The sequence below is a fragment of the Caretta caretta genome, chromosome 1 (assembly GCF_965140235.1).
Source record: "Caretta caretta isolate rCarCar2 chromosome 1, rCarCar1.hap1, whole genome shotgun sequence".
Taxonomy (NCBI): Eukaryota; Metazoa; Chordata; order Testudines; family Cheloniidae; genus Caretta; species Caretta caretta.
The window spans coordinates 226805668-226830070 of NC_134206.1; the positions used below are offsets into that span (position 1 = coordinate 226805668).

At 43.9% G+C, this 24403-nt stretch overlaps 1 protein-coding gene across 1 annotated transcript; it reads left to right on the forward strand.

The window, feature by feature from the left end:
* The first annotated feature begins 1114 nt into the window (after positions 1–1114).
* On the forward strand, positions 1115–20292 carry CDPF1 (cysteine rich DPF motif domain containing 1). The gene is made up of 4 exons (XM_048824601.2): positions 1115–1256; positions 12796–12916; positions 15601–15712; positions 20122–20292. The coding sequence occupies exons 2-4, from the start codon at positions 12804–12806 to the stop codon at positions 20269–20271; spliced, it is 375 nt and encodes a 124-aa protein (XP_048680558.1). The 5' UTR covers positions 1115–1256; positions 12796–12803; the 3' UTR covers positions 20272–20292.
* Positions 20293–24403: the final 4111 nt, after the last annotated feature.

The following is a 24403-nucleotide window of genomic DNA, read 5'->3' on the forward strand; positions in this document are numbered from 1 at the left end:
GTAGCAGACTTCACAGCTACTCTATCTACATGGAGAGGAAAGGGGTTACTACGTCCAATGAATCTGCAGTCATAGATACATTGGCTCCAAACCACTCTATCCCAAATCCACTACCCAGCATATTAAGAGCAGGGAGCCCGCACTGTGCTCTACAGCCTGTTGGGGGCGGCACAGACCTCAATGGGGTTCTGCATATGCTGGTTTCCCCTGTCTGTGTAGGTGCGGTGGCAGTGATGGTGTAGATGGGTGGGTGGGAGGGAGATAGGGTTTCAATGTTGTATTTCGAAGATAAGGGAATACACCCCATCATCATGATGATTATTATTAATAATAATAAGCAGTACTCCCCTACATTTGCCAGGGGTATTTCATGCTGCTTTTTGCAACTCCCAATTTTGTTGTACAGAGGTGAAGCACGGGACAGGTAATTTTCTATTTAAATAAGGGACATCCCTTGTAATATGGGGCTGTTGACAACCGTTGATGATGGTGATGGTGGTGGGAGCGGTGGTCATATTGGTTCTGGTGCATTCTGGTCCTGTGTAAGGGAAAGGCTGGTTATTTTGCCAATACACCTATAAATGTAACACCAAATATTACAGAATAAATAAAGGTTTGGCTCCTCAGTGTATTTCAAAGTATCTGAGTGAGGCATGGAGATATAAACTTCTGCTGAATTTAATTCACAAAGTGACTAAGAAGTTCCCAAATGTTTGGGATCTTGGAAGTTTAACAGACTGCCCGATATTTCAATCATTTTTCTGTGCAAAAGACCTATGCTACTGGAAAACTGGTGGAAACCAATGGCTATTATATCTTTTACTTTTGTCTCCCGTGTTTAATTCAGATTGGTATCCTCGAAACACACACACATCTGATCCAAAGTTCTCTGAATCTTTGAACTGAAAATACACCATCATGCAGATTATTTGGCTTCTAACCTGAAGCCCTGGACGGCTTTCTCCACACATAATTTAGGACTCTTGCTGTACCAGAAAGCCCTTGCTACACACGGCAAAGCAGCAGGTGGGTCCGCCCTGTCGATGTTGACTGAACATTGCTCCTTTAAAGAGCGGGAGGGGAAGAGTGCATGAGCCTCTGATGTCATCACGAGCAGTGCACGGGAACCAGGAAGCCTGCGGCTCAGATGATGGCTGCAGCCAGCAAGAGCGGCGAGTTGCATCCGTGCAAGAGGGTCTGTTGAATGTGCAGGCATGTTTCAGTGTCAAGTTTCCACTGGGTTATTGGGAACAAGGGTAAGTTTTATTTTTAAAACATTATATATATATATATATGGACAGTGTCCCTTTTAACTTGTAGTGCCACAACCTGAACGAGCAGCAGCACCTTGGGTTCCTAAGGCTAAGTAGATTCTGACACACGGCGTATATTGTCTGTGTCATTCGCAGTTTATGCACTGGCAGCTGGCACTGCCTAATGAGTTAGAATCCATGTCCCCTACGTGAATGGGCAGTTAGGCAACAGCTAGGCATTGATGGTCATTCCAGTGCCTTTAGTAAGAGATACTGATGTGGGTAACGTTATTTTAGCAGGCTGAAGAGCTCTGTCAGTATGGGAGGCTGTTGTAAGCGATGAAAAGGCACCCTTGAATAAAAGAAGGGCCATAGAGATGTCAGGATTTTTTAAACAAGGGCCCCAAGATATCTCCCTCTTTTCCCAACTCTTGGTCCTGGGAACAGTTCCGGTTGTTTTTATTGATTGATTTATTTCTTGCTCTTCTGTTCATGGAGACCCATTATTTACCAAGTTTCAGAATGGTGGCCCTGTTAGTCTGTATCAGCAAAAACAACGAGGAGTCCTTGTGGCACCTTAGAGACGAAGAAATTTATCTGGACCTAAGCTTTCATCAGATGCGTGGAGTGGGTTCTAGCCCATGAAAACTTATGCCCAAATAAATTTGTTAGTCTCTAAGGTGCCACAAGGACTCCTTGTTATTATTTACCGAGTATATTTCTGTGAAATTCTTTCCATGGAAAGAATTGGAACAGTTCATATTAACAAAGTGGAGGGGAGTCTTTACACATGTATTACAAAATGCCAGCAAACTATAGAACGCTTAAGTGTGGTCTGCTCCTAGATTTTGCATTGGCAGTGGTATAACTATTTCAATTAGGAGTAAAAAGAAAAGGAGTACTTGTGGCACCTTAGAGACTAACCAATTTATCTGAGCATGAGCTTTCGTGAGCCACAGCTCACTTCATCGGATGCATACCGTGGAAACTGCAGCAGACTTTATATACACACAGAGATCATGAAACAATACCTCCTCCCACCCCACTGTCCTGCTGGTAATAACTTATCTAAAGTGATCATCAAGTTGGGCCATTTCCAGCACAAATCCAGGTTTTCTCACCCTCCACCCCCCCCCACACAAACTCACTCTCCTGCTGGTAATAGCCCATCCAAAGTGACAACTCTCTACACAATGTGCATGATAATCAAGGTGGGCCATTTCCTGCACAAATCCAGGTTTTCTCACCCCCCCACCCCCATACACACACAAACTCACTCTCCTGCTGGTAATAGCTCATCCAAAGTGACCACTCTCCCTACAATGTGCATGGTAATCAAGGTGGGCCATGTCCAGCACAAATCCAGGCTTTCTCACCCACCCCCCCTTTTTCCCGGGGAGACACACACACACACAATTAGGAGTGTGATTTTGTTTTTTAAATGGGTATAATTATACTGGTACACCGCAAGGCTTGGATTCAGTTACACCAGTATAAAGGTCCTTTATATCACTATAGTTTATTTCTCCTCTTGTATGGGGAATAAATTAGACTGCTCTAAACTTCTTTTTACCAGTATAACTGCATCCATTTTAGGGGATTATACTAGCATAACTATGCTGGTATAATTAAAGCAGTACAATTTTTAAGTAAAGACAAGCTGTTATCGGCACTCGGGGTCCTCAATCCTACAGTGCAGTGAAAAATGCTGCTCTCCCTTTGCTCTGGCTGAGGATGTGATATGGTTTCCCAGGATAGGGAACAGCCCCCAGCAGTTGGCACACTGAGGATTGTCATTTCATAGCCTGGGAACTGAAGTGTGGAAGTGAGAAGAATTATGGCCCTTCCTTCAAACCAATGCAATGAAGCAGAACCTTGGGTGCCCCACTATATAGGGGCACATCAAATCAATCTTGTGTTTTTTAGGGAGTGGAAGCGGGTTTTGCTGAAAAAATGCTCTAATTAATGGAGACAGCGTGAGAATCTGGAGATCTGGATTCTATATGCTAACCTTTGCCATTGATTCACGGTGTAACCTTAGCCTTCCCTACTCTATAGATGGGGGAAATCGAGGCTAAAGAAATCTTACTTATCTTGTACCTCTGATTCTTTGAGACTATTGGAGAATTATCTCTCTTGAGTCTGAAGCCTACTGAAGGCTAACCAGAGCTAGCTCGGCACCTCTCCAATACATCAGCAGCTGGGAACATTCCAGACATGCAGCATTAGTGGCCTCAACAATCAGTTTTAAGCCAAAAGGTGACATTTTCATCTACGTAGAGCCATAAAAAGGCCCCACCTGCTCTCCTCCTTCTCGGCTGTGACTGATGGAGCTGAAGCACAGCTGAGGATTGGGCCAAAATAACTTTTGGACAGGGTAGAGGGAAGAATTTGGACACCTCTACTTCAGAAAATAGGTTGTGCAGATCTAATGGTGAGTGAAACGTCCCTAAGATTTACAGTAAAAGGTGTTCTGCCTCAGACAGTGGCGATAACCTATACGAAGGTCACATCTTATCTAGGTTACACAGTAAAATATGGAAAATTGTCAGACCTGGCTCTTTTTTTGACAGCAACACCCAAGCAACTGGTGTTGAAACAAGCAGTTGGACCGTAATGCCTGTGTACTGTCCCAGGCCAAATAGCTCAAAGGATCCCTAAAATTAGGGCTGGGGAGAAGAACCTCCCCTAGATGAACAGACTGGCTAAGCACACTGACAGAGGGCTGAATAAGGGCATTCGAGTGCTTTATCCAGAGCACCTTAAAAATTCACAACATGGGAGGCTTATTTATGGGGTGGGACTAATTCATATATGGGTTCTGTGGGTGGCTACAGAAAACAGAGGCTTGCCTTACATCACTAGGTGCTATTGGCGCTCAAGCTGACATACTGGATCTAGCTTTAATCTTGCGAGCTCAGGTACTGGTGCAGTGAAGCCATGGCAGCATGAGCTTCAGCATGGGTTGTACAAACCAACCCAGAACCCTGGATAATGCCTCGTGTGGCTAACCCCTGATGAAACTCTCACTGCCCTGGCTTTACTGTCCCAGGACCTGAGCTAGTTGGATAAAGGCTAGCATGGGTAGGTCAGCTTGAGCTGCAGTCACACCTACTGATTGCAGGCTAGACGTATCCTAGCTCAGCACGTGTTGAAGTAACTAGTCCATGACTGAAGGATGTACTCCATTTGTAAGCCATACTGAAAGAATGACTGAAGTTTTGCTGCAAACTTTTCCCATCCTATTTACAAATCCTTCTGGCAGACTTCTTCCACAAAGGCTTTGAGATGCTTGTGCAAGAACCCCAAACTTCCAGACTTCTCCCCAGGAAAGGGAAACTCAAAAGTTAGAGTGGCGAGAACATCTGTGTTCTCCTCAAACATCCTCGGCCAGATCCCTGTCTTGATGGGATTGATCACTGCTATTTGAGACCCAGACAAGCAGAGTATGTTTCCTAGCTCACATGCTAGAGTGCTTGGCTACACTAGAATAGGGCTCATGTACTATTAGCGTGGGTGGGTGTATGTGGAAAACTATATATGTAGCGATATAACTTCGCTGTGTATTTCCTGGCTTTCAGTGTTTTGAGTTTGGCACTATTGCCCCTTAAATTCTTTTCATAAGTTTGTTTTTTTTTGTTTTTTTTAATACTTATGTGTATTTAAGTAACTGGGCAGCTTTTCAGCTGTAACTCAGTCCATGCTACTTAGTGGATGGTGGTAAGCAAACCAGAGACATATTTCATGCAGATTTTAATGGAAAGGGCCAATCTCTTCTATATGCTAACTCTGAACTTCTTTCTAGCTATGGAGGAGATCCGGCATCTCATAGCAACCGCCTAATAACATCCACACACATGTATTCTACATCGCTGGAGCTATAATTTATGCTTGCCAAGATTATTTTAACAGTGCCAGTTTCTTATTTCTCAACACTTTATGTTCTCTTTTGCTGCATATTTCTGCTTAAAAAAATCACACCATGATTTTTGCAGTTTGGAAAGTGTAAGTTAGATTGTGTTTAAGAACAGTGGTACTTTCATCTGCACTTGTGTGGCCCACTGTAACTATTCTTAAATGGTAACCTGGAGGAAGGAGAGAACAAGCACTGTGATAGAGCATTCCTACCTTATTTTCCACCAGGGAAATTACTTTAACAAAGCAGTCATAAATTAACTTAAGTAGGGACAAAATCAGTTCAAGCAAGGAGGTGGCCTGATGCTGTACAACCCTAACATGCTGAGAATCTTCTGAGCATGTTTAATTATCGGGATTATTTTCTCTCTCATTCCTATCACATGCCTCCCCTAGAATTGTCACCCTAGATGGGTATGAGGAGGGGACAAACACTTGAGCTAGCGGAGAATCCCTATTAACAGTATAGAGCCAATAACACACAGTTGCGCAATTCTGATTCTAGCCACTAGAGGACATAGCTACATATACTGTATACACACTCACCACTTAATTACAGTATGTGGCAGCATTTAGGCTCATCATGGAATCCTCCTCACGATGCACTGACATTCGTCTCAGTATATATACTCTTTCTTGGAGATACCTGCCTAATCCAATTTTTTTTTTAATGTTGACGTTCTCTTTTCCTTGTTAAATCTTAAAGAAATATATAGATTGACTCCGCAGCATCTAAGGAGACACATTTTTGAGCTGTAGCTTATGTTTAAAGAGTTCTTTACTCAAGGAAAGGATTTGATAGCATATTTTACAAACCCCCTTGACACACTGTGCATATTCAAAGATTCTTAGGACTTTTCAGTTGCCACACTTGCTTTCATGTTTAAGACTGTCTTCAGGGCTAGTCTGATGGCGCTCTGGATTGCATGTCATGTTGCCGCTTGGGAGACAGATTTAAGGCTAGCCACAGGCTCTCTTTAAGTAGTGGGGCTAGGGCATGCTGTGGTAATACACTCAACAGCTAGAGGGAGGCTGTGCATTGCAAATGAATAATGGCTAGCAACACTGAAATATCCTCCTGTCCTCAGGGAGCAGATAGAGGGAGACAGGAGGATTTAATTCCGTGAAATGATCTCCTGGAGTGAAAGGATAAGTGAAAGCCATATGATGGCTACACTTCAGTTGGCCATTATTCTCAATTCCTGACTAGTTACCCTAAATCAAGGTAGGGTAGGTGAAAGGAAGATCTGTATTCATATAGGAGAGGTAGGGAGACAGCAAAGAAATGACCTACAAGTACCTGAATGGCATCAACAGGAAGGAGCTGGGCAGGAAGGGAACTGTTCAGAGTGGATTAACTAGAAATAATGGATGAAAGAGAAAAATGCTTTTAACAATAAGATTGATTGAACAACAGATTAGCTTTCTAAGGGAGGTGATTGCGTCCCAGTGCTGATTTTTGGGTAAAACAAAGCACTCCAGCGTAATTCTGAATTAGCTGGGCTAGGGACCGGGGACCAGCTCCCACAAGGTACTGAGCAGCTCCTGCACTCTTGAGTTGAGGACACTCAGCACCTTACAGGATTAGGCCCTAAATGTTCTGGTAGGTTATCACTATCTCTAAATAATAGGAGAACACCCTGCATGGAAAACCAAGTCCCTGAAAGGGACTTAATTTGAAAGAATTAAAGGTGTGTTAGTGCAAGGTTTTTCTTGACACCCTATCAAATTGTTTATCTGTGTGTGAACAATGTGTATTGTATAGTTTATCTAGCTCTTCAGTCACTCAGGGGTCCTATGAAGGATCAAGAGTCAGTGCTTAAAATACACATTGGAAAGACCTGGGCTAATGAGAAGAGAAGCACAGAAAGTCAGATTCCTTACTGTCGCTGACCCTGACCATTTAATGGTGATTTATTATTTCTGGCATGCTTTAAAATCTTACTAGCACAATGCTCCAAGCAGAGCAGCTCAGAAGTTTTTAGGAGCCCTGAGAGAACTGCATTTAGACCCATCCATCCAAATCCACACCATACATCAGTCAAGGGAACATTCCCTTATCCCATCACTAGACTAAACTGTGTCTTAATTATAAATGTTTTCTTGGTATTGAATTAAAATATATATTGCACCACCATCACCATGGCATCAGGGCATCTCCCCCCACCAGGTTTCTAACCACACTTGTAGGTTGATGCTACAAGGTGCTGGGCACTCTGACCCCAATCCAGTAAAGCAATTAAACATCTGTTTAACATTAAGCATGAGTAGTTACATTCATTTCAATGAATGTACTCACATGCCTAAAGTTAGTAAGTGCTTAAGTGCTTTGGCTTTAGGACCAAAATGCTCTGTGCCTTGCAGAATCAAGCTGTAAATGAGCAATATTAACAAGTTTACCATTAACCACAAACTTGCCAGATAATTTTATTAAGATAATGTTGAAGTAAAAAGAAAACGGTACAGCGTTTAAGCATAGAAGTTTCTGGTTATCAGGGAATAAGGTACAGATTATCAAGGGGTGCGAAATTCGGTTTAGGAATGGTTGGCGTAAGGAATACATAATCTGCAATTTCCCTGATTGGGGGTAAAAGTTTAACCGGTCAAAGTACAGACATTGAGATACGGGGGTATATTGTCCATATAATGGCTATGTTCAGGTGTGGAGTATAAAGTGTGTGAGTGGATACAATGATGGGTATGGATCTACCCTTATTTGGTGGGATTTAATGTTCAGTGAGTTTATGGTTCCAGTTCATATGGTCCAATGGAAAAAGTCTCTCAGTCCCTTTCCCATAGTTGATGCATGATGTCGTACCGGCTCACACCTCCTGGTACTGTCGGTGGCCGGTGATGTGTTCGATGTAGGTGTCCCTGGACCATCGGATGGTGTCCGAGACCAAGAGGCGCCGCACGAGCCGTGTATAGCGTCGACTGATCCCACAGGTCCACAGCACACGCTCGTTGCTGGGGTCCCAAGTGCCCAGGGCTCCGACGATCAGGGCATCCATCTCGTAATTCTTCGCTCTCAAGGTGTCGGCCGGGGGGCGTATTTTTCCAGCTTACGAGCTCGGGCTTCATGGAAGGCCGGGGTCCTGTTCTCAAAGGAGACGTGACGTCGATGAGGATGATCTTCCTCTGGGCCTCGTCGGTGACTACCACGTCAGGTCGCAACTGGCAGTTCACGGCGACCTCCCCCAGGCGCGGTGCGATGGCTTTCACCAGGCTGTTCTGGATGGCGTTGTGGCGCAGCTGCCAGGCTCTGGAGTGGGGCTTGCAGCTGCACAGGACGTGGGGCAGGGTCTCGTTGGAGTAGCCGCACTTCCTGCAACGCTTGTGTCAGTTCCCGTGGCGGACGGCTCCATTGAGCGGGATGCAGTTGAGCCGGGCACGGTGGATGAACCGCCAGTTGGCGAAACGGGTGAAGCCGCCCCCGGCGAGGAAGTGGTTGCTGGCATCCCACCTGCTGGTCAGTTCGAAGGCTTTACCCTGGTCCAGTTTACACTTTAGGGTTTCCATGTACAGTGAGTGGATGGCTGCCTTCAGGGTCCCCTCCAGCATGCCCCTGGCGCTCAGGGTGACACTGGTGTTGTCGTCGGACCTGATCTGCAGCACCAGGACTCCCAGCTCCTGGCGCTCCTCGCACCACTCTCAGCGGCAGCCGATGCATGGCAAACTTGCCAGATAATATTACACATCACTGGAACATGGCGCTTCTTCAGAAATTCCCCATTGTCTGAGAGGATGTGGGCATTTTAAAGGAGGAAACCGATACCAACACCTGGAAAGATTTTGAGTCCCTTTAGGCCACTGCTTCACCTGTAATGATTACTAAAGGTTTATTTTTTAAATGTTGTTCCTCCTTGGGAGTTCTTTGGAGCTTTGAGACTGTGTGTCCTGACCAGCAAAGGAATGGTTTCTGGTTGATTTTTCATATGTTGCATGGAGAGAAAACACTATTTCCTGATAGTGAATTTGTTAGCATGGCCTCTCAGTCTACCTCACTGAGAAAATACTAGAGAACACTTGGTTAGGGTATGAGGCTCAGGAAAAATGCTGTTCCAGTTGCATCAGCTACATCAAGTTTCATGTAAGTGTCTCATTGCTTTGAGTCCAATGGAGGTTCACCTAATCCAGTCACTGCCATACAGGCAGGATCACATGATTTTCAACTGCTGTAGCCAGAAATGTTTCTACATATACGTCATTCCTTCCCTTTAGTAGTCCCTGAGCCATGTCTATTCTACATGCCAGCAACTCCTTTCTGTATCTAATCTATTTCAATTCAGAACCCCGAGTTATCTGGTCTTTTAATCTGAACTCACACACTCGACAATCTGTGAGACCCCTCAGAGATACTGTAATTTGATTTTATTTAAATGCCTTACTTCAAACAATCCTCACTGGCCTACAGTGCATTCTTTACCACCATTTGAATAATTGCAATTTGGGTCACCAAATTAAACATACAATACTCCAAATGAGGTCACAGAATCTCATTTGGATACAGGGATATATTTGTTTTGCTACTAATTACACATGGAGGAGTTTTTTGGTCATCTAAAATGCAGGCTTCACAACTGATCCTTTAAGTGCATTTTGTACATAGCTGATTTTAAGAACCTCTGCTTGAAAGAATACATTGCACATACACAGCCCAGATCTAATCCAGATTTCTCAAAGCACTTTAACAGGTTTCAGAGTAGCAGCCGTGTTAGTCTGTATTCGCAAAAAGAAAAGGAGGACTTGTGGCACCTCAGAGACTAACCAACTTATTTGAGCATAAGCTTTCGTGAGCTACAGCTCACTTCATCGGATGATGCATTCAGAATTGTATTTTCCACTGAATGCATCCGATGAAGTGAGCTGTAGCTCATGAAAGCTTATGCTCAAATAAATTGGTTAGTCTCTAAGGTGCCACAAGTCCTCTTTTTCTTAAAGCACTTTAAGTGTCTCACTGCCCCTTTGAGGAAGCTAAAAGATGTAGAGGGTTCCCACAGAGATGAAGTCCCCTCAGGCATTGACGATAGTAGCATCATTAGAGTATGAAGTGAGGAATAGGCTGTCCAGTTGAAACTGCTGGTGAATTTTAGTTACAGAGGAATATGAGAGAGGCTGTTCCTGAAGTGAACTGTGCTCGGGAGACTGAGATTAGCACACTAAATCCCCAAACCTGCATTATGATCTGTGTGGAAAGAGTGCTGAACCCGTGTGACATCTCCTTGACCTCAGTCCATTGTGATCCTTGCAAGTGCAGGATTCGGACCCCTTCCTCCTTTGGAAAGTGTCACGTGCTATTTAATAACAGGTGGGCAGGTTCCCCTTCTTAATTCATCTGAAAAAATAGACCTTCCAGCAGCCCAGGGCTCCCTCACACTTTGCTGGGATGTTCCTACAGTACTGACCCCAAAGGAAGAGTCCGAACCACCAGCACCAAGGTGAGAGTCTTAGGAAGAGGAGGGTCTTTAAACAGAGGTGGGGGGGAACCAGAACACTGTCTTAACTCCATTCTTGGCCCAAGTTTCAGGGCCACCCCTCCCAGGGGTCTCTGGCACTCCAGTTCCTAGCAGCCTCCTGACCTCAGCGGATTTACCAACTTTGCAGTTTCTTAAAACCAGATGCTACAGGCCTCTCCCCCACTTACTCACTCCCCCTCCCCTGGGACTCACCTGCTGCCTGCAGAGCCAGCCTGGGAGCAGACATGGAGCCTATCTGCCTCACTGTTCTGTACCTCACCCTGGCCCCTCCCAGTCCCCAGCCCCAGTTAGCAGGGAGCAGGTTGGGAGTGGCATTTGCAGGCAGTAACCCCCTATTCCAGCATCCCTGCAGGCAGTAACTAGACATTTGGTGTCCAGTCAGTACTTCTGATCAGACACCGTACATGTCCCCTTTTGACCAGAATTTCTGGCTGAAAACCAGACGTGGCAACCCTAAGCCTCAGTCAGCTCTGCTTCCTCACTGGGGTAGCATCTACAGCAGTGATTCCCAAACTTTAACAGCCCGCGAACCCCTTTCACTAAATTGTGAAATCTCGTGAACCCCGTCCTAAAAATGAATATTTCCAGGGATTTAAGTTTAAATTTCTTCCTCACTCCTTGGGGCTCCTGCTACTGGACCCTGTTGACCGCCCCGGTCAACCGAGCTCCACTGAGCTCGGGCTGCAGGTCCCGCTGACTGCCAGGGCTTGGGTTGCTAGCCCCAACTGCCTGGCTCCGCTCTCTCTGGGGCTTGGGCTGCCAGCCCCGCGCGGAGCGCTGGGGTTCGGGCTGCTGGCTTCCCCGCTGACGGGAGCAGGGCTTGGGCTGCCAGCCTAAACGGCTCAGCTCCGCTCTCCCTGGGGCTCGGGCTGTCTGCCCTGCAACCGTCCTCCAATGCGTGGGGTCCTCCCTGCCGTGCAACTGCTGCCTCCAATGCGTGGGGTCCTCTGGCCGCCATTAGTGAAATTTTTCTGGCAAACCCCCTGTACCATTCTGTGAACCCCAGTTTGGGAACCACTGATCTACAGGGCTGCTTCCCTATGCCCCTAGCTCTAGGGACCCACCACAGGTGCAAACACCTCTTCACTGTAATCTATTCCCCCCAGCTGCCCAATAGCAGCCCTTTATAAGCCCAGATGGAGTGCAACTCTCTTTAATTAGCTGGACTAGAATCACCTGCTCCAGTCCAGGGAAGCTGGGATAAGTCTATCCCCAGAGATCAGATACCCTTTGACAGGGTCTCATTCACTTGCTGACCCAGCCCAGATCTGACAGGGTCACGGTACAAGATGATACTGCTGTTGGACCTGAAAAGGTTAGGGGTTGGTAGTAGGAAACTGGAAAAAACAGAACTCATTTTTGATAACTTTCAAATATGACACAATAGTTGTGCCCATGGAATTGTGCATTTGTACATACAAATTAGGCAACTTTGTGTGCAGCTAAGTAGCCAGGTGTTTGTTCGTGGATGTGTGTTAATTTGGTGCATGCATATATACAGTACTTGTGTTAAAATTGGTTGCATGTGTCTGATTATATCAGAATGCAATCTATAACATACATCAAACCAAGCTTTTTGAAAACTCAGAAAGATGTGGCCTGGGTTGAAAATGAACGGGAACTAGAGAGAACACAGTTCTTACTGTTGATTATGCATGTTTTTCAAAATCTTGGCTAAAGGTAGGCCCCTAAAGCCCTTTTTAGGCATGTTGGCTGAAATTTGCAAAGCTGTCTGGGGGATTTAGACACATAGGCTGTTCAAATCCTCAGGCAGCTTTCAGAAATCTAGGCCCTAAATGAGCAGCGTGCTTACTTTAATGGGGGACACAGCACTCAAAAATCAGGCCACTTGTGAAGGAGCCTAAATACAGATTTAGGACCCTAGCTGTAAGCACCTATTTAATTCCCTCTACCCCCTAAAATAATAATAAAAAATAAATGGCTTTCAATATGTGAAGAGAAGAGAAAAGGTAAAAAGAGGATCTCCCTTTGATGTTTATTCTTTAGGCCCTTTGCGCTATCATCCAAAATTCTTCCCCTGATATTGGTGAGGCTAGACAGGGCTATTGGAGTAGTTCAGTTTAATTACCTTTATGGGTGCTCCCAGTACTGTATTTTGAATCTAAAATGATTTGTTTTCATGTATGTAGTTTTATAGATGGATTCCCACAAAGAAGCCCAGCCGAAAGGAGACTTTGAATGCCAACTATGTGGGCTAACAGCCCCATACAGCTATTATGGGCAGAAACCCCCAAATACTCATTCTGTTGTGTAAGTACAGTCTCTTCTGGGGTAGCTCTCATTGAACGTATTTGGATTTTATAAATCTCACACCGTGGAATGATGCAATATTGCACAAAATGCCCTGTATATCAACTAATTTGTGCCTTAATTAATGCCTGAGTTAAATGCATGTGGTAAACTACATTTTGTAGGGTTGCTTAAATAGTTTTTCATATAATATATAACTTAAAGATCTTTAGAAATGTATTTGCCTGAATTAGACAAATCTCTGCTAGAACAGGTAGGTACAGTCTGGCCCAACAACTGTGCAGTCAGAGTTCAATCTTGCCAAATGCCAAGCTCTCCAACAAACCACTTACCCATGTGCTTAACTTCAAGCACATGAGTAAATCCATGGAGTCCATCCAAGTCAACAAGACTTAAAATTAAGTATGTGCTTAGTGCTTGGCTGGGTTGAGGCCAGATTGCTGAGCACGCTGTAAAATGGTAACAACAGTTGATCAGTACCAGCTTGGCCTGGCATTGGACCATGACTTATGGGAGACAGTCTTGCCTCATCAGGATGGTCTCCATATATGAATCCAAGCGCCAGCAGGCTTCTAGTCTCTCTCTAGTCGGAAGAACGAAGAACCATGTTTTTGCTATGGGGACATAAGAGTGTGAAGACAAAACTGGGTTATTCAGTGAAATGGAAGCATAACCAAAGAAGTTATTCCCCATGCTCTCCTAGTTCATGTTTTTCTGTTCTGCTCACTATTTCTAATGCAAGCTGGGCAAAATTCAGGGTAGAGCAGAAGACATGCCCGAAGACCAGGATTTGCATCAAATAAACCCTATGTTAAGGGTGTAAATGAGTCTTCATGAATACACAGTGCCTTGCCTAGGTGTAATTAATCCTTTGTGGCCTAGCGTCCTACAAGGCTTATAGACCAGCTTTTCTACCCAGAACCAACAGCTATAATGCTTTAAAATTCCAGGATAGTTCAGTGTTTGAGTAAACACCTCCCTTCCCCCACATTCCCAGTTGCGTTAAAAGGACAGCATCAGGGTATAAGACTATTTTGGGGTTTTTTTTGTTCTGTTGTCCATTTCACTGTGAATTTAATTGTGATTTAAATCAAACTCATCCAATAATGAGCCAGTCTTGCAGGGCTGTGAGCAGACACATAATTGACTTCATTGAGGAGCCACCTGGAGCACCTTGGAAGCCCAAGGCCTTTGACTTCCCCCTCCTGAAGCTGCCAACTTCTTGCAACGCATCACCTTAATACTCTTGAGCAGGGATCAGCAACCTTTGAGAAATGGCATGCCAAACCTTCATTAATTTAAGATTCGCATGCCAGTAATAAATTTTACATTTACAGGGGTCCCCCAACGAAACCCCAGACTGGCAGCGGACTGAGCGGGGCCGACGGCCAGGACCCCAGCTGGCAGGGGCTGGGCGCTGGAACCCCAGAGCAGCAGCGAGGCTAGCGGGGCCAGCGGCTGGTATCACAGGCCAGCAGCAGGCTGAGTGGGGCCGGGACTCCGGCTGGCTGGAACCCCAGACCGTCAGCAGGCCGGCTCACCTGCTGCTGGTCTGGGGTTCCACCGGCTCCTGCCAGCCGGGGTCCCAGCTGCCAGCCCTGCTCAGCCCACTGCAGGCCAGGGGTTCTGTTCACCCTGGCTGGCAGTGGGCTGAGCGGTGCCGGCAGCTGAGACCCCAGCTGGCAAGGCGCCGGCGGCCAGAACCCCAGACCATCAGCAGACTGAGCAGGGTGACAGACAGAACCCCAGACCAACAGCGGCTCACCCAGTCAGGCTCCTGCCAGTCAGGGTCCCGGCTGCAGCCTCGCTCAGCCTGCTGCGGGCTGGGGGTTCCGTTCACCCAGGCAGGCAGCAGGCTGAGCGGGGCTGGGGGCCGGGACCCTGGCTGCAAGGGGCCAGTGGCTGGAACTCCAGATAGTCAGCGGGCTGAGTGGGACAGCGGCGGGCTGAGCGGCTCAGCCAGCCGTTGGTCTGGGATTCTGACCGCTGGCTCCTGGCAACCAGAGTCCCGGCTGTCAGCCCCACTCAGCCCGCTGCCGGCGTGGGGTTCCGTTCACCCAGGCAGGCAGCGGGCTGAGTGCGGCCGGTGGCTGGGACCCCAGCTGACAGCAGCGTACCAGAAAAAATCGGCTTGCTTGCCCCTGGTTGCCGACCTCTGCTCTTGAGCAACAGTGTAGCCTGAGTTTGTAAGAGTTAAAACAAGAGTATTTTAGATCACTTTATTGCTGCCTGCCAAATCAGCACTGAAGAGAGGGGGCGGGGAAGGTTGTGAATTTTGTTTTACTGTTAACTTCATTAAAAAAAATAAAATGGTTTGAATCTTTTGGTCCCTCAAAAAAAAAAACCAAAAAAAAAAAAACCCACCCAGCTCTTACCAATGAGAGTTTGAATTTTAAGTTTACAGGTTTGACATAGCTAGGAGTGGTAAAGGCATTTACATGTAAATGCCAACTTTTGAAACAGACTCCAAATTAAAAACCACATAGTTGAAAGGACTGTACTGAAGAGGTGTTTAATTTGGCTACGTAATAATAAATATGAGGGTTAAAACAATGTGGTTAAAAGTTGTGTAGAATACCTATTATGGCAATAATAAAGTATCGGTTGCTAAGAGATCTTCATGTGGAAACAACAGACACAAGTTGAAATTTGTTTTTTTAAAGCATGGAATTATTTTCTTCTAGCCTCCTGGAAGAAAGCTATGTCATGAAAGATCCTTTCATCCCTGACAAGGACAAATTCCTTATCCTTGGATCTCAGTGCAGTTTGTGTAACAGACGGGTGTGTGTGGGCACAGTAAGTAACATGTGATACATGGTGCATATTTTTGCTCTCATTTTTCTTCCAGTCTCAATGACCTATTGGTGAAAGATCAAACAGCAACAGGGGAGAACCAAAGAGTCTGTTTGTTTGTTTGTTTTCAATGAGCTGCCTTTTTGTCCTGCCAATGCTCATAAACATTGTTCCATGTATTAAATGAGAATGTGTACAAACTTGCTGCAGATTATGCTTACAAAAGAATGAAATTCACACTCCCAACTGAAGCGCTCTTTCAGTGAGTAGAAGTGCTAGGGAGTCGTAGATCTCTTTCCAAACCTTCAGATCCCTTTGCGATTACAACAAACCATGGGACAAATTCTACCCCCTCTTTACTGCACCAGCAATGGATAGGGGTGATGAATGTACCACAGCTTGCTGGACTTGTCCCATCCCCAGTGTAGCCACAGCATAGTGCCTCCATAAGTCCTTTCTGTTGCCCCTCTTGCACACCCTGCTGTAGGAGTCATGCTGGGGCAGGGGACAGAGCGGAGATTGGGGTATGGTGTGATAGCACAAATGGGCAATTGAGACATTTCAAATGCCGATGCAAGGCAGCATTTGTTGAGGAAGCAGAGGAAAATACAGAATATTCTACAGGAGAAAGATAGTGAGGCCAAATTCCTCTACGTTCCATTGATCAAGGTGGTAATGCAGGAATGTAGCATAGATACGTTTGGGCCAGCAACACTGGGTCAAGTTCAAATATAACTCATTTGACTTCAGAGAAGTTACACCAGGGATGGATTTGATTCCCTATGTTAATTGGGGCAAACATTAAGTCATAACATCTACAAGTTTTCTAAGACTTTCTCCTGATAGCTTTATTTCCCCTTTTTAAATTCTCTTCCATTGCTTAGATTTATGGAAATCAGAAAATTATCAGATGACAAACTGAGATTTGTTTCTTCTTCTGAAGACTTGAGCCATTTGAGGGCTTCAGTGGGAAATGGATTGAACCCTTAAAGCTTTTATGTGCCACTGAGTTCTTTAGCAATGTAAAGGAGTAAATCAGGCACCGTTTACTGATTACATTGCTAAATTCAGGATATTTTAACAGCTGATATACATAAGATTTTCAACTGGTATTTTCAATTCCACCAATTAAATTTATCATGGATTCAGAGTTTCAGCCAAACACTCTGAAACTCTTATAGGAAAGTGAGAGCTACCATTTGTCAGCTAAAAGGATTAGTGCAGTTTATTAAGTGTTTGAATTCATTTGGGCCTAGCAATGCATTTGGGCCATGAGCAGTGTTCTGTTAAAAGCCTGTTCTAATTTTCATAAAAGAATCACAACCCTCTGACAACTAGTAGATCATGCACCTTTTTCTGTATGAGCTTTCAAGATTTTCCTAGATAGTATCTTTCCTAACAAAAACCTGTGACAGTGACAGCAATAAACATGCCCACCTCAATAGCTAACCTGAACAGGCAAAAGAAAGACAGCTAAATCAGTGGGATCAGGGCCACAAATGTGCAAGGAATTGGGAACACCTACCAAACTGGCCTGACTTGATATAGAGCAAAATGTGTGAAGATGGTTACTAAATGCATTTAGCAATAACACTTAGCATTTCCGTAGAACTTTTCCAATGTTACCTAACTAATCCTTTTGATGTCCATGCGAGATAGGTAAATGTTCCTCTTTCATGTAGGGGAAACTAGGACATGGAGAGGTTAAGTGACTTGCCCAAGGCCATACGTGGAATCAGAGCTAGGATTAGAGCTCAGGAGTTTGTGGCTCCCAGATTTGGGCTCATCCCAGTGGATTAATAAACCTCTGAAGCTAAAGAAAGCCACACTTCACTGGGGCAGTGTGGTAAATAGGCAGATCAGTATGTAGGACAACTTTTTAATAATAGCAGGTTGCTTTCAGTTTTTCTGTTAGTGTGCAATGGTACAAGAGAAACATCTGGCAAAACTGGACCTGGCTCCCCTTAGATGCTGGATTTAATTTGCTAGCTTCCATTGTCTGGATAGGTCTGACAGCTTTTAGCTTCAGTTAGTCTGGAGATACCGTTTAAATTTATCAGGCAATAATGGGTTCACTTTCATCTGAAAAGTGAAAAGGAAAAAGCCAGAACTTCAGCAGTACAGGCTGAATATACTCACTAGCCAAGGTGTTCACTATATTACCTTAATCTGTTTTCCTAGTCTTAAATCTCACTGAGGTCATTTGCTCTGATGTGATTCACAGCACGCATTATACTAGTGATAATACTGAGAGCACTGTGTGAGATACTTTGTTTGAGTCAAGCATTTGCTTGAGCATAGATGATTCCCTTGACTGTTTCAACCCAAAATAAACCAGCAGAGGAGCTATTTGTACTCTGTTGTGGGCTGTGTAACTTAACAGCAATATCTTAAAACATCCCTGGCCAATGTATTTCAGTACGGTGTATAATGCCATGCAAAGAAAGCAGTTTTAAAAACTCTGGGGTCCAATACATCCCAAAGGGGGAAGTGATAAATATACTGCCAAGGGGTCAGATGTTATTTTAAGGGTATTTTGCAAAAGCGGGAAAGCTGAACAGATATAGATTTTTTTTTTTTGAAGGACTGGGAAGTGAATTTTGCTCTTTAATGCTGACCACAGCAAAGGCTTGACTATCTGCAGAGTGGGGGCATGATAGCAGGATCCTTAAACAGTAGATGGTAATGGACGGCTGACTCCCAGCAGGACAAGCATCAAAGAAGAAGATCTTGAATACACCCAGCGTCTACATCTTAGAAGACTTAAGTACAATGCAGAGTCTTGTGATTAAAGCAATGGGCTTGGGAAGCCTGGGTTCAATTCCCAGCTCTGCCCCAGACTGCGGGTGTAATCTTAGGCAAGTCTCAATCTCTGTGGGCTTTAGTTCATCATCTCCAAAAGGGGATACAATGCTTCCTTCTTGTCTACTTAGGTTGTAGGCTCTTCAGATCAGGAATTGTCTCTTGCTATATGTAGGGACAATGCCTAGCATAGCGATGCCCTGATCCCAGGTGTGACCTGCTAGAACAGAAATAATAATAGCATGGCCAATTTAAAAACTGAAAATCACCACTCTGTCAGTGCCATTATAAAGAATGAAGAGCAGCTAGGGACAAACAGCCAGTAGGCTGTCTAGATGGTATAACAAATACCTTTTCAGACCATGCCTCAGAGATGGGGCTTTCCAAGATATAGGTATGTCCTAAAGTGATACCAACCTGTCTCAGTACTGAATGCATGAAAGAACCAATTTACTGAGTACCTGTAAGGAAACCTTATAAAGGCGCATTCTTCATTAGCCCTGAAGAATAATCATTATCCCCAAGAATAATCCACCAGCAATACCAATGCCAGCTCCATGCATGGAATCGCAGGTGGAACCTAGTGGTCTACACCAGCAGAACCATAAACTGTGGTCCCACTACAGGGCAGAGAGACAGATACATTAATAACCTTGTCTTCAAGGTTGGCAAACTTGTGAATTGCAAATTGGATTAAAATATCACAGCTATGCTTTCACCTCTTCCTTTATAAGAAGTACCTAGCTAGAGCCAACTGGATCAACATTTTTGGGCCTACAGCATTGGCTAATCATCTGTGAAATATGCTGGATCCAAGAGTCACCGCACAATAGAATCAGGGAAACCATTGGCCTTATTCACAACAGATGTGGCAGTACCCCAGCAAAAACTCAAGCAGAAGCAATCTACATGGCCAACTCCAATTTAGCTAAAAGAGTTTTGTCCCCTCAATATCACCTTTTTCTCCCCCCAAAGAACTAATTTAAGAAGGCAGTGGTGAGTGGATAATTTCACAATTGAATTAAACTATGTTTTAGATTCCGTTGTTCATTGATAAAGCATTTCTGTGGAGTTCACCACCACAATATCTGTGTATCTGGATCTGTGCCCCCAGCAACACTAAGCATATAGAGCAGTACAAAGAATAGTATATTTTGTAGTGGGCTAATGGACCAAGGTGCAGCTGAAGTTACAGTAAAGCTAGGCACTGCCATAAGAAATGGTCTCTCACATAACCACCTTTGTAGCAATGTGTAAGGACCGCAATTGCCTTTAACCCTGAATGGGGGTTGGAGGGAGAAAGCTTCTTGTGGCTTCCTACCCTGCTGAATGAACCAGGAATGATCTCCCCATTAGTGAGGAAGCGACATGAGCTGAATGGAGGAGGGAGAACAGTGAATACAAAGTCTGGTTTATAGCAGTGGTTCTCGATGACCAGACCATGGACAGTGCTGGTCCCTGAAGTCTCCCTGACACAGCTTAAGATGGCAGCAAGCCAGTCCCTGGGATCAAAAACGTTGAAAAAACACTGTTTAGAGAAGCTGTAATGTAACCAATTCCATTTTTCTATACTGCTAATTACATATATATTTTTTTATTTCTTTTTACAGGAATGTAGTCTTTTCTACTCAAAAAGGTTCTGCCTCCCCTGCGTTAATGAAAACCTACGGGAGTTTCCTTTGGAAATACGACAAGACTTGGAGAAAAGGAAGTCTCATTCAAAATCCCACCCCTCCAAAAAAGCAGATGCAAGAACTTAAATTAAAAGCAACTGGAAGAGACACCACTCAGAGGTTGTGTTTTCTTTGTTTGCCCTAAAATGTAGATTTTTGTAATGATGATGATTAGGCAGTTTACTACCAGTACAAGTATTTTCATGACAGTGCTTTAAGTTAGTTTGGATTTAGGTATTCCCATGCCGTGTTTGCAATGCAGGCACTCCAGCACTGGGCTGCTGCTGGAGAACCAGAAAGGGAAGCAGCCAGGCCTGTGGTCACTGACCAGGTTACATGTAATGCAAATATTAAACAGCACAAAGGATGGAAAAAAGGTCAAGAATTTTAGTTTTTCAATTTTCATAAGCTAGGGTGTTAGACATTTTCTTGCAAGTGTTTTTAAAAATACAGGTTTCAGAGTAACAGCCGTGTTAGTCTGTATTCGCAAAAAGAAAAGGAGTACTTGTGGCACCTTAGAGACTAACCGATTTATTTGAGCATGAGCTTTCGTGAGCTACAGCTCACTTCATCGGATGCATACTGTGGAAACTGCATCCGATGAAGTGAGCTGTAGCTCACGAAAGCTCATGCTCAAATAAATTGGTTAGTCTCTAAGGTGCCACAAGTCCTCCTTTTCTTTTTAAAAATACAGGCAATGCTCTCAGCTGGTTTGTCAATATAGTTCGACTGAAGACCATTTAGCTGAGAATCTGGCCCATAACAGTTAACTTGACACTATCACTTCACTAAGGTTATGGTAGGCAAAGAACCTGATGCCTCCTGACTATTTTCCCCCCCTAAGTTTCTGTTCTGCAGCATGAGATCACAGAGCATATCAGAACAGATATTCATAGAAAAGTATGTTGTCTGGAGGCCATTGTGTCAAGACTATATCTGCTTGCAGAAGTCATCGTGTGGCATTAAACTTGCAATGGAACATATCAGCTGATACTTACAAGACTGCAAGCACTTTTCACTCCAACTTCCAATGAGGTGGAAACAGCCTTTGGGTGGGGGAGTGGGAAAGGGTTCCTTCCTGGGTGCAGCGTTTCCTTTACAAATTAGAAAAAGAGAATGCTTTCCAGATCATTTTTTTATCTTGACTGGACAATATGATTTACTTGGAAATAATAAAAGTTCAGCCAGTAAACTCTGTCAGATTAACCCTTGCCTGTCTTGGGCAATTAAAGAGAAATTCAAGAGATTTAAATTAGGCTGTGACAGTTTAAACAGTTGAAATGATGGCCTTTATTGATTTTTGCTTTACTTGCATGGGATATTTTATATAAAAATTAAAGTCAATGTGAACTTTAACCTGATTGAAATTTTTTTATAACAAGTAAATGGTTAATTTGCCAAAATAATTGATTCTTGACTAGAGTTAGCTGTACCAGGCGATTTGTTTGAGATCAGTGTTGAATGAATATTTAGAGAGACGGACACAGAGTGCAATATTTTGATCTGCTAGGGCTGCAGATTCATACTACATTGACTAATGTGACTGAGTGCTGGACTACCCACTTATTCATGTAGTGTAAATTAAACAGTTGTCATAACTTTCACTGAGTGCTGACCCAGGCCAGATTTTAGCTAGTGGCCTCGATCAGGGGTTCTCCAGCTTTTTCTTGCGGAGACCCCCACAATATGCTATAAAAATTCCATGGACCACATGTTCCACAGCTACTACTGTTCTGCATATCCAGTAGATGAAAAGCCAGGGCTGGCATTAAGGGGTAGCAAGCAGGGCAGTTGCATGCCACAGGGGGTCCTGCAAAGCTAAGTTGTTCAGACTTCATCTTCAGCCCTGGGTGGCAGGCCTCAGGCTTCAGCTTTCTGCCCTGGGCCCCAGTAAGTCTAACGCTGGCCCTGCTGTCGGGTTTATTTTGGCAGACTCCCTAAACTTGCAGCCCCCAAGAGGGCCCCAGGCTCCTGGTTGAGAACCACTGGCCTAGAGGTCAAACTCCAGATCTCATTACTGTTCCTCTGAGCCATCTAGTCCCACAGAAAACAGCTTTGATATCTTAACTAAAAGCGTACTAGTCAATTCCACATTGCTTGTGGGAACAGTAGTGTCCAGTCATCCTATAGAAATGTAATTTAGACAGCAGGGTCTTTCTGATCACTACAGTACCTGTGTATTATAATGATATGAGGGTGGCTTCTGCTGTGATAACTATCACTGGTGAATAAATTGCAAGGCTGAAGTCAGGTGGATACAACAAACAAACACAGAGTCCAAGGGCTACTCTGTGAAACTACTCACAAGAATATGGCTTATAGGATTGGACTCTTAGGTCTCCCAAAGTCCTGGAACTGGTTGTGTGTGGACACCTTTGGAGCCATATGGAGTTCCATGGAATGCAGCAGGAACAAAGATGTTTGCTGATAAATTGCAGGAGCAGGACTTATTTACAACTTAGCTTGCAAACTTTTGAGCTATGTGCTTTTTATGGGAAAAAATTGCTTTTGCATAGATTAATAGCACTGCACACTTCTACAGCATCACACAAACAAGATCAAACATACATGCTTTTGCATTATCTACACTTGAGTGTAGGCCAGAACTTAACCTGTTGGATTTCCTTCTTAATGCAATGTTTCCCATGAACATTTTACTAACAGAAAGTGTTCCCATCCAGAAAAAATAGATCTGGGACATTAAACTTACCACAATGTAAAACAGAGCATTTTAAATTTCAAATGTATGTTAAATATCTACTGCCAGAAAAAAAAGTTTTGAAAATTGTAGCTAATCTTGGGCTGATAACTGAATCTCATCTAACACTAAAACTGCAAAAAGCAGAAAGAGATACATGATGGGAGGTAGTAATGTACTTTTCTTGTTTTTAAAAAAAAAATATATAGCAATTATGTATTGGTGTCTGTCAGCTTATGTGAAAGTGGATGGTAATTTTGTACCAGAAGGAGTCCTTCTAAAAAAAACCCCCTGAAACAGTAATTTTAACACAAATTGGTCAGCATTTAAAACAGAAGGGGCAGATGAGGGAAAAGAAAGGCTGCTGTCTTGAATGTAGGCTTCAGAAGCATACACCATCTTAGACATGTTGAAATAATAGTTTTAAACGCTCATGCTCACAGTCAACCCAACCTTCTTAAAGCAATTGTCAGTAGTATCTGAGATAAAAGAGTAATATGAAAATCCCAAAGTTTTTAAACAGAAACTAATTCATCTTCTGGTATACCACATCATTAACAGGTACATTTCATCATTGGCCCTGCACACACAGGTGCAGAGTGTTTTGCACACAGAGCATAGTAAAAAGGGATGAGCTAAACAAGGAAAGTCCAATGCTGCATGAACAAGAATGCTACTATCCACCTGCCAGGTTAGTGCTGGGGTGAGGCCTAAACTGGAGAGCATCATTAAGTGCTGCATTAGCATGAAGATCTAACTTAAGCCCATCTCTTGTCAGATATGTTTTTCATCCACATCACCCCCCCTTTCTTTATACTACACTTGAGGAAAAATTTACTAGCACATACAGGCCATCAACCACCACTCATCTCTGCATGGTTGGAGCAGCAGCATGCTTCTCCAGCCTCTTCAGTGCTTTCTCTTCAGCATTTTTCTTTCCTAACTAATAAATGCTCCAACTTTCCCAGGAGTGAACTGATGATCAGGGATCCTAGTTTTTAGTGAAAAAAAAAATTCAATAAAAACCCCCCATACAAATCCATGTTTTCCCACAATTAAAATGAAACACTGAACTTCAGTTTCCCTAGCCACTATATACATAGGTATCAGTTGAAAAGTGTTCCAGCTGGAATGCTCACATCACAGGGCATTGTTTCTTTACTGTTGTCGATGGCCCTACTGTTTTAGCCTTTTGTTTTTGTTTCTTTTTATGTTTAGCGCTTTCCATGTGTTCAAAAATTGTCCACCTTTGAAGGTAATCTACAGCCTTGCCACACACAGTACAGAACAACACATTACCAGCAACGTGAAATTTGTCCTTTGCAAACTCAGTGACACAGTCTTTAGGGGTGATTTTTAAAGTTTTTGGCATCTTTTCCTAACTTTAATTAGTCAGATCTGGAGGCTGAAGTGAAATTTGAGATGCGTTAAAACATGAACACCTATACGCTGTTGCGTAACCTCTGTATGCTGGAAGTAGTTTATTGGAGTATGTTTAGCTATGTAAATTTAAAGCACATT